Raw genomic sequence first — 10,577 nt, 5'->3', positions numbered from 1 at the left:
AGAGCAGGACTAAGCCATGTGCCTTATGAGCTGTAGGATGCCCAGAAGGAAAACCCTAGCGAATATAAAAGCAGAGCTGTTACAGCAGAACTCAGACTGGTCTGTGGGATCTAGGGGGACTTTCAATGGCTTTGTACCAATTTCTGGAGAAGGATGTATGCTTTTGCCCCCCGCAAATATTGTTCTCCCAGTAATTAACACTTAACGTCATGTCTTTCCAGGGATACTCTCTGGATTTCCATTGGATCATGATTACTTTTTTTTTCTGAACATCATTTCTTCTGTCAACTCCAGCATGCGCGAACGTTGACGTGGTTAGGGAGGATGCACATCTTAGCTGCTATAACTGTCCATGTGCTCTGCAGGTTCCCACCAGATGAGAGGCAGAGCACCAGAGCTGAAACCACCCTGAAAAGGAGTTTTATCTTACATTTGCCATAGGATAGAGCTCTTAGCTGCCAGGGAGGAGCTCATGCTGTGGGTCAGGAGCAGCGCAGGTTGGGGTTGCAGGGGGACCTGATCCCCAGCTCTGCAGACCCCCAAAAGTGCAGAGCAGAGCACAGGGGATGCCTCTGCACTCAGATCCCTGCAGCACCTGGTAAGCCTGGGTGAAGACAGTTTGCATGCTGGAAACTAGTCTTCAGGAGCTCAGAGGTGTCTACAAGCTCTCTACCAGGAAAGCAACAACCCCAAGACCTCGTTCCTGGTGGGCGAGAGTCACCGGCTGGTGCTGTGCCTTGAAACCCACCTGGAAATGTCCCTTTCGGCCATGATGCAGGCAGGAGGTCCCTCTGCTCGAGCGCCTGTCCTCGTGGAGGACAACAAGGGTTTCACCGTCGGCGCTGGTGAAGCCGTGGTTGTACAGGACCTCAGTGAGTGAGTTCCCCTAGTCTGGCAGGCAGAGCCGAGTGCAATGGGAGACCGTAGGCACGCTATCCATGCAAAAGCTATTCACAGCTCTGTAATGATATGTAATTGTTTGTATGCGGTCAGCTAAAAATTATGCTGATAGGTTCCATATTGCAGACACTTCGCAGAGGAACTGCCGTAGTCCCGTGGGTAACGCTGAAAATACACACACTTTTCCATTTAATATTAAAACTCATGTTTTGTATGAAAAATTCAGTATTGCCTTTCTGAAGTTCCATGCTCGTGCACAAAATAACTTATTTTTTATATGCAAAAATTGAACCTGATTAGTTTATGAGATAATCAAAAGCGAAGGCTTTTCTTTAAAAGAAATATGTTTCTTTGATTTCTTCTTTTTTTTTTTTCTGTGTTCCTGGTGATCTTAACAAGACTGGAACTTCAGATACTTGAATTTTCTGTATAATTGAAATAACTTGAGGCCTTGTGCACTGATGGTGCAGAAAAAACAAACAAACAATCAGCAAAAGTTAGAAAAAAGCTCAGCCGATGTTGTGTAATGGGAGAAAAACAGTAGTTCAAAAGTCTCTGTAGTCTGACCTGTAATCACAAACACAAACCTGCTGTTATCGTGGTTGTACAGCTGGGCTTGGTATCGCTGCTCGTCAGAGCTAGCTTCAGTATGACTTAATAGGCATCTTCTACCTTAACATATTTAGTTTTCTTTTAAGTGTCATCTTCATTCCATGTTGCCTACATTTGTGATGTCTGGTGTAGGGTAATTGTAACTTTTCTGTGTAGCATTTGCGTACCCTGAAGTTAAACCTTATTTCCATTTGAAAATACTTCTCATGCATGGAAATACATATAAACTGGAGTTCGTTCTCTCCTGGGAGCTTTTAGAAAGATACTTCAGGCAACTCTGAGCATGAAATCTTATCTGTGTGGGTCCCCTTGCCCCTCTTCTGTCCCTGCTCACATCTGGTGGAGATGACGGATGCTGCTGGGCAGTGGGCTCCTGCTGCCCAGAGGAGCGGGGTCCTTCCAGGCGATGCTCGGGAAGAGAAGCTGCAAAACCAGTGATTGACCTGGCTGTCCAGCCTGGTCAAAGACATGGAAAACAAGCTGAGGGAAAATAGAGGTGCAAGGCTTTTCCCCGTTTTCTGCCAAAGGGATGTTTTCAGGCTGGAAAGTGGCTTTTCATGTTGAGATCATCTTGTTTAGGGTGAACCTCGCTCTGGCCGGGCTTGGTGCCAAGCGCTGTTGGTGTCTGTCAGCTGTTTTAGATGGGGTGCGATCTCATCTTTGCACGAGCAATGGTGGTGGGACCCCCTGCCCATGGGCAGACCCACTCTGTGGCACACTGGCTCATCTCCAGCGTCCCGCATGAGTGGAAAATCGCTTGAGACGCATCTCAAATCAGTTGGAGCAGGGCTTTATCATCAGGTGGATTTTGTATGTTCCCGTCCCTGCTTCCCACTCCCCTTCCTGGTGCCTTGTTTTAGCTTTGATTAAACCTTTTGGGTTTGGGTTTTGTTTTTTGTTTTTTATGATATAAGTTGACAAAGCTGCCCTGCGCTCAAAGAGTTGCAGTATTTTGGAGGGATATAATGAATCGAAAGCAAAGCAGAGCGCGAATAAGACTGGAACGTGAGCCTGCAAAGGGCTGTAACTGTCTGGACGGCTGATGTTGGGGAGAGGAGTCTGCCTGGAGACAGGGGGGACCCGCGGAAATATTTCTACTCAAGCTTCTTAAAATTTAACTTTAAAACCAATTAAAAAAAAGTTCCTTTCCCTTCTGTTCTCCTTTTTCCTTTCTTTCTCCACCACTCTGAATAAAACTTTTTTTGGTTTGCAGGATTTTTTTTTATTTTAAAAGAGCTAGGTTTTTGGTTTCTAGATTTTTTTTCCCTGTGAAATATTTTGTCTTGTTTTTTCTTTGATCTGTGTTCAAACTTTAGCAGTAACTTCTTATTTTGAAGGCTGTGATTATAGTGTGATTCCTTATTTTCTTCCTGAAATCCTTTCTCAGTTTACAGTTTATATAACTGATGTGACAAATCTTTCCTGCCTTACCGTATATGATATTGCGGTTAAATGTCTCTATCCCTCACTTAATTAAATCCAATTGTTTACTTTCAATTCGGATCCAATTAATATATTATAATAGCTGGTTCTGGACTTAATAGAACTGGTCAAAACTTTTCAAAACTGCCCACACAATGTAAATCCCATCTGGAAATTAGTTTTTGTTCTGACCTGGAATGAAAGCAAGTATGCATTTTTTTTTTGGAAATAAAAAATATGTTGCGGTTGCAAGTATTGGTGGAAAAAATACTGATCTTGTAACTTATATGTACGCATTTAGTTCTCAACCCTGTTTTGCTTTATAATGTATTGTATTTTCAGTGTGGCATCCCAACAGGAGCCATCTGATGGGCTACCCCGGTGATAGTCACAGACATTAGGACAGACGCTGTGCAATAAGGAGCATAGATCGGAATGTCTTCAAGTGTGGATCTGCCTCGTTGCAAGAGGAGACATGATGAGCAAGGGAAAAAAGAATAGGACGTGTCATACTGTATCACTTAGGAGCAATTAAAAATGCTTTGGTGCGTCCTAGAAGTGCATTTGTGTAGGACACCAGGATTTGCATGTCATGGGTGAATGTAGAAATAACACAGGAAAACACAAATGTGGAAACAGGAAACAAAATCCCCCAGCCCAACATGAAAGGTTGGGATTTTGAAATGAAATTCCCAGATTTTCCAGCATCGGGTTCCTGAGAGAACGTGCATTTCGATCTCTCTGGGGAACGCGTTTGCAAGCAGCTCAGCTTTTGAGAACGCTGCTTGTAATAAAACATTTCTGATTAAAAGAATGTTGATGAAAGACTTCTGAGCCATCTAAAAAGCTTTAGAGCTGTTTTCCTCTTCTCTCCGTTTCTGCTGACTCCAGTCACTAATGCTGTCAACACTATTTAGGAATACCATTTTTCAGTGTTCAGCGTTGTTTCCTGATAAAGAAATAATGGCAGAAAAAAAAAATACCCTGCTGACATGTTGAAGGCAGCCGGTGACTGCTGTGAGCAAGGTGACATTTGCAGACACCTGGGGTTTAGGTGTCTGCGTTCCCTTGTTAGCAGTTTTTAATCAGCATATGGCATGTCTGCATGGCAAAATGCAAGGAGTGATCAACCCAGCAGCCCCCTGGTCTAATACGGCTATTATTATTTTTTTTTCCACTACCCAAGTAACTTCTGTAGACATTTGGATCTAGCTGTGTTGTGCTGTTCCAGAGGTGCAGTGAAAGGAGATCTCAAAATCCCATCCCTGCTGTCGCAAGTTGTGCTTAGCTGTCGAGCCACCTCCATCCGGCTATGTCTTGAAGAGGGGGTCTCTGCGCCAGCCTGTGCTGGAGGTATGTTAGCCAACGGTGTCCTGACCGTGAGTCACTGCAACACAGCCATTGCCTGCAACTTTCCGTTTCTTGGCCCTGCTATTTTTGGGTCTGGTAATTACGAGGTGAGCTGTGAATCACCGGTGTCTCGCTTTACGCTGAGAGGAAACCAGGCAAATTGTGTTAACGTGCTTGGCAGGAGGGATTCTTGTTCTCCAGCGTTTTACAGGCTTTGGCCCTTCTTCTTGCTCCCCAGAGCGATGTGCTCACCCTTCCTGATGTGTAACTGTCACGCAGGATCTGAGCAATGGCCAGACAGCCTTGGGCTCGTGCTGCCTCCAGCTGGGTGTCATCTTCTGGGCAGGAACTGATGCTTCAAAGGCCTGGAGGGGATTCCCAAGGGGTCTAAGAGGCTTTTATTGATTTGTTCATCCAGTCCACATAGGCAAGGTTTAGATTAGAAAATAGCATCAAATGGATAACTCAGAAGGAGGCCAGACACACATGTTGACATTGGCCTCTACGGCAGCTGGTCTTGCAATGTTTCTGCCATTCAAAGGGACGATCGTGCCCTAAGGCTTGTTCTTCACCGTTTGCTGTGTTGTGTGGTGCACGGCATCACAACTATGTTGAAGCTCGCCAGTAAAGCTAGGGGGAAATCACTGACCCTTTTTGTAGAGGCTTTGATGATGAGTCAAGAGAGGAACATGCAGGACTTTTCTGCTTCTTTGTAAGGGACGGACCCTGTGACGGTGCTAAAGCCCCCAGCAGGTAGAAATGCGTGCATGGCCTTCTGCACAAGCAGCGGTTAAATCCCATCCCTCTGCTTCGCTGCTTTGCTTCCCACCACCTGAGCAGGATAGATTCACCTGTAGCCTTGTTTTAATGGCCCGAGATTCCTACGTGTGTTTGTTTTTCTTGCACGTTCCTGCCTCTGCCGGTCCCTTCCCAGCTGAGCTTCACAATCCAACATGCCTGTTAAAAACTGGTCTCCAAATGCTTCCTCTCAGATACAAGAAAACCGAGGGTGTATTTTTGCACCCAGGAATCCCCAGGCTGGAAAGGAGTCTGCAGGGATCGTCAGGCTGTTGGAGAAGGACTGAGGGCAGAGGAGCTGTAAACCTGCAGGAATTTGAAAAACCTATTTTAATTTAAAAGGAATGTCCTTTTGTTCCCAAATGGATGGGCCTCGCTCCAAAGGCACTCAGGTGCAGTAACTGTTACCAGATGGGCTGTGAAAAGCAACACAAACAGGTGGTGAGGACAACCATAGACTTTAATTTCCTTGTCAGCTTCTCCCTATGCCTTACATACCCCCTCGAGAACAGGAGGATGAGGGGAGCTGTCATATTTGTATACGGCAAAAGGAATGACTGTTGAGGGGATATTCTGCAACTGTATACAGCAGGTCAAGCTCTTGGACTGTCGTCTGGGCCAAGATGCGCAGTGATTAATTTAAAATATAATTCACTAGCACATGCATTTTTATAGATACAATGATCAATACATTTTAATGCATGCTGACATGTATATTGGCTCAGATCCTCCCAGGTGTAGCTACTGTTCTTCCACGTAAGACAGTGGGACCACACTGACATTGCCCACCTGGGGCTCTGCCCGGTGTGCTTGGGAGTGTTGAAGGCTGGGGCTGCAGGAGCATGAGAAGCCTTGATGGTTTTGGTGGGACCCCACACGTACTGGAGCACTTGAACGTCACACAGGTGACGGCATACCAGTCCTGCAGCCTGAACAGGGCTGTTTTACAGAGGCAGCAGTGGCCTCCTGCTCCTGCAGGCTGGTGCCTTGCTCTCCACTGCTTTCGGTGTGGCTTCGCATGGTAACTGGTGTGTTTGCTGTGCTGTGACTGGTGTGATGAGTGAACATACTTTGGTACGGGTAGGGTAGAAGCAAAACCAGTGTCATAGCCTCCAGCTTGTCCTAATAAAGAGCATTCAAACCACTGGAGCCGTCGCTCGCTGCTTGCCAGTACCTGCGAGTGCTCATGCATTGATAGCTCCATCGCTGCTGCTACATTGGCATATGCAACAGCACTGGGAAAAGGAGAGATGGTGCAAAGCAGATATTTGCTAAGAAAAGCCATTTCATAGCTATCTCAGCACTAATGTTGCTCCAGTGACCATAGGTACAGGCAGTAGTGATAAGTGTGACTCCAGATGTATGGATGTACTGATTTATTGCTGGAGTAAATACAAACCAGGCACAAAACAATATGTGCTCTTATGGGACGCACAGTTTGTTGCTCACCACCTTGCTGGCTTGGGCAAGGCAAGGGGGATGCTGGAGAGTGCACAACTGTTCTTCAGTCAACAGTATCCAACATGCTTATGCTCAGTCTCTCTCTTACTGGGTTTTTGCTTCCCAATTGCAATGCTATCCATGTCTGTCTGACTGTATTTCCATGTCCTTGGCTTGCAAGCACACAAGTGAAACTGGCTTTTGTGCTTGTCTCTTGTTCAGGCCCGTATCAGTCATGCTTCATTTCCACTGTCTGACACCTCTTTGTTCACAGCTCCCCATCTCCGCCTGAACTGACGCCTCTCAATCTGGATGCGGGGAGGATAAGAGAATGCAGTCCTCATTTAAGCCAAATGGAGCTACATACAGAGAACAGCATTACCTTGGCTGTAGTCAAGCCCAGAGTAATAGCCGTTTCCTTGTACTTTCCTCACTTAGAGATGGGCACACCTTCTCACAGTCAGTAAGAGCTGGCGCAGGACAAGTGCTTACCCCAGAGGGCTGTATTATGTCCCAGTAAGGGCATTTGGAAGGAAATTTCCTTAAGGAAATTTGAAGCCGAGAGAACAGGGGTTCATGATTCTTTATGGTCAGAAAATGTTTCTAGGATTGTCAGGAATGGGGAGATGAATTTTGGACTTTTTTGTTTCTTTTTAGAGGTAAGGAAGCTGAGACATGGGGTAGCTTGAGAGAGCTGGTACAAGTCTTACGCAGTTGAGCTGGGAAATAAATGCTTGGAGTCAATGCGCTTTCCACCTCCTTTTTACACGGGGACTAACACAGCATGGTTAAGGTGTGGTGTTGAAATTGTGCAAGCCCCTTCCTAAGCCCTTTACATCTTGAAACTCTTGAGGTTATTCACCCCGTTGCTGTGGGCTCTTAGCTTTCTAGCCTTTCACATCTCCAATTGTCTCTCCTAGATGATCAGCTGAACTCAGAAGAGAAGAAGAAAAGAAAGCAGAGAAGGAACAGGACTACCTTCAACAGCAGCCAGCTCCAGGCATTAGAGAGGGTCTTTGAGAGGACACACTACCCTGATGCCTTTGTACGGGAAGACCTTGCACGCAGAGTCAACCTCACTGAAGCCAGAGTTCAGGTAATCCCCGCACCTTGTATCCAGACACACCTCGCCTGGGGGGGGGTCATCAGGCCATTCCAGTAGAGCAGCAGAAATCCTCAAGGTCTGCGTGGCACACTAGGGTCACCAAGCTTCTGGGTCATTCTGTATTGCAGTCCCAAGCATGCCATGCCTTGAGGAGGACTGCCAGGTCTGATCTGCCACCGTACTTACCACCTGCCCAGTCAGATGTGTTCATATGGTTCGTTCAAGGTGAAGATGTTGGATGTCCTGTGCTCAGGCTGCTCACATTACCTTGAGCTGCTCCGCTCTTAGCTTGCAAGCCTGCACCTTCTGAAGGTCAAAGCAGACCATGGAACATGTCTTGTACAGCACTGCCAGGCCTTGCTGCCTACAGCACCGGACAGACCTGGTCCCACAGGGACCTCACTGAGCCAGTTCCTCGCATGAGGGCTTTATCAGGAGAGACATAAGGATTGTCTTGTCATTAGAGTTTCTAGTGACAGGCATGCCAAAGCAGCCTGCTTTTAGAGAGTCCTGTCTTGCCCAGAAGGGCAGAGGTGGTGTGGTAAAAGGGTGAGTGTCACAGCAGAGCTGGTTGTGATGGTTGGTGGGTCTGTGCGCTTCCTATCCCAGGTGTGGTTCCAGAACCGGAGAGCCAAGTTTCGCCGGAACGAGAGGGCCATGCTGGCCAGCAAGAACGCCTCTCTGCTCAAATCCTACTCAGGGGACGTGACCGCCGTGGAGCAGCCCATAGTACCTCGCCCGGCTCCGAGACCCACCGACTATCTCTCCTGGGGTACTGCCTCGCCTTACAGGTGGGTGAATAACCCCTCTGGGGCTGATGAATTTCTGGCATAGTATAGAGCAGCCTGAGAGTGGCCCTCAGACAGCTCTAATGGGCTGTTTATATTCACATGGGACAACTGGAGGATACAGCAGTTTGACCACCCCACTGGTTTTCTTTACCTGTTCCCATCCCACCCCATCTCACTGCCAGGCTTGCAAAGTGGGCTTGGTTCAGCATCATTGTGGCTCTCTGGGAGTTGGGTCCATGGGAGGTTGTAGCTTTTTTGATGGTCTCTTTCTGCAATTCAGGAAGTTTTGAAAGAGGATCAGGTAGAAGTACATGAAAACAGAAGGGGTTGCACTTGCTTCCCTAGTGCATCCAGTTTAAAGCAAGGAGGAAACTTTTCCATGAGACACAGATCCAAGGGAGGCGATGGCAGAGCACTTGGGGAGGCTCAGCCACCACAGTGGAAGAGGGTGTTCTGTGACTGTCCCGTGGCAGTCACTGGTTGGGATGCAAGGAAGGGCTGGGAATTCACTCCATGCATGTTGCTCGCAGCCCTCCCCTCAATGGTCGGCACTGAACTGGTGAGCAATTTCTTTCTAGTTGCTAGAGCACCAGTGTGTGTGTGAATGAGCTGTGCTGTTATGCGGTGCTGTGGTTTGCCCGCAGTAAGGACCAGGTTCTCTGGGTGGCAGACTGGTGTTCAATGTCCGTCTCCTCTGGCCAGCACTGCTTAAAGGGTGGCAGGAAAGAAGTGCAGATGTGGCAACCCTAGTCTGCTCAAAGGATCTGGGATGTCTGTGCATGTCACAGGCCTCCCTGTCCTTCTCTGTGCCATCCACAGCCCAGCAGGAACTGGGTGTGGATGCAAGATCCACAGGATGTGTTCGTTTGTGGGGAGCCAGCTGGCTTGTAGGCAGTTAAAAATGAGGTTGGTGGGTATTTTTTAGCACAGTGGCTTCATTGTTGGTCAGAACCTTGGAGCCTTTGGCTGGATTTCTTCCTGTTCATCTGGCTTGAGGACAGCCAGCTTCCCACTGGCTTTCAGGAATCACACCAGGCCCGGGACCTCTCTTCCTCGGTCACCTTGACCCCCTTCTTGCACCCCAAACATTGTTTGCACAGTTAGGTCTGCAAACACGTGGCTTCCCTGATAGTTTGCTGCTTCAGTGCCATGGGGTCCTTCCTCATCCACCCTGTAGCTCTAGAGGAACAAGTCATAGGTTCACCTGCTCCAGATACTGAACGGGATGCTTTTGATGACCACCAGTTTGGTCTTAGAGATGGCCCTTATCCTTTGGATTTTATCTGAGGACTGCTGTCTGGCAAAATCCCCCTTTTGGGGTTTAGGCTTTGTCTCTGTGAAGTGTTCCACACTGTTGCATCCTAGGGAGGAGTTTGGGTGGGTGAGTTCAGGGGAGAGAAGCACAGGTCTTTCCCCACCCTGCTGAGACTGCTTTGGTCCCAGTACCAGATGCCTGCTTGAACGCTCGTGGCTTATTTCTACCTCTCACACTTTTAAAAATAGATCGTCCCTCCCAAGATGTTGTTTACACGAGGGGCTTCATAACGGCTTCTAGGAGAAGACCCTGCAAAGGTAACTTCCAGGGGCACACTGGGAAGGGCTGTCTGGGGCTGCTCTGGGCAATGAGAAGCCCAAAGCATCTGGGATGTGCGAACAAGGAGAGCAAGGGAGAAGGGAAAGCCTTAGGGATGGTTTTCTCCCCCTGAGGTCCAGACCTGGCTGTGCTTCTCCATGGTGCAAAGACGCATCCTCACTGTCTTGATGGCTTCTCCTTGACTTAAGCCAAGACATTTCAGCGAAGATATTTGCGGCTTACAGCCATCCCCACTGGCTGACACACCAAACCAGCATGGACTGTCACCCTCCCACTGCCCTGCAAAGGAGTAGAAGGCATTAGCAGAGGAGCAGAGCAGCTGGTTTCCGCAATGTGGGGTGGTCAGGACCCTCAGACACTTTATCCTCCCCAGACTTTCTAATCCTGCTGGGCATCTCTTAGCAATCACATGCGTCTTAATGGGCACCCGGGCCAGGTTGTCACAGCCTCCTTAAAGCTTTCAACTGAGTAGGGTTATTAAAGTATTGGACACTTGGTGAAAAACAGCCTTGCAGAGTGTTTGCATGGCCCTCTGCCCCCTCCCCATCTCCCCGGCGCTGCCGTA

General features: G+C 48.0%; 1 protein-coding gene across 1 annotated transcript in view; it reads left to right on the top strand.

Moving 5' to 3' along the window:
• The first annotated feature begins 769 nt into the window (after positions 1-769).
• PRRX1 (paired related homeobox 1) overlaps positions 770-10,577 on the top strand; it is a 13,041-nt gene continuing 3,233 nt past the window's right edge. Inside the window, exons 1-3 of the mRNA XM_009320710.1 lie at positions 770-872; positions 7,443-7,618; positions 8,237-8,418. Coding sequence (XP_009318985.1) covers positions 770-872; positions 7,443-7,618; positions 8,237-8,418 — 461 coding nt within the window. The remainder of the gene's footprint in view (positions 873-7,442; positions 7,619-8,236; positions 8,419-10,577) is intronic.

Source organism: Pygoscelis adeliae, unplaced genomic scaffold (genome assembly GCF_000699105.1).
Source record: "Pygoscelis adeliae isolate BGI_AS28 unplaced genomic scaffold, ASM69910v1 Scaffold402, whole genome shotgun sequence".
NCBI lineage: Eukaryota > Metazoa > Chordata > Aves > Sphenisciformes > Spheniscidae > Pygoscelis > Pygoscelis adeliae.
This window is presented reverse-complemented; position numbering and strand designations above follow the sequence as displayed.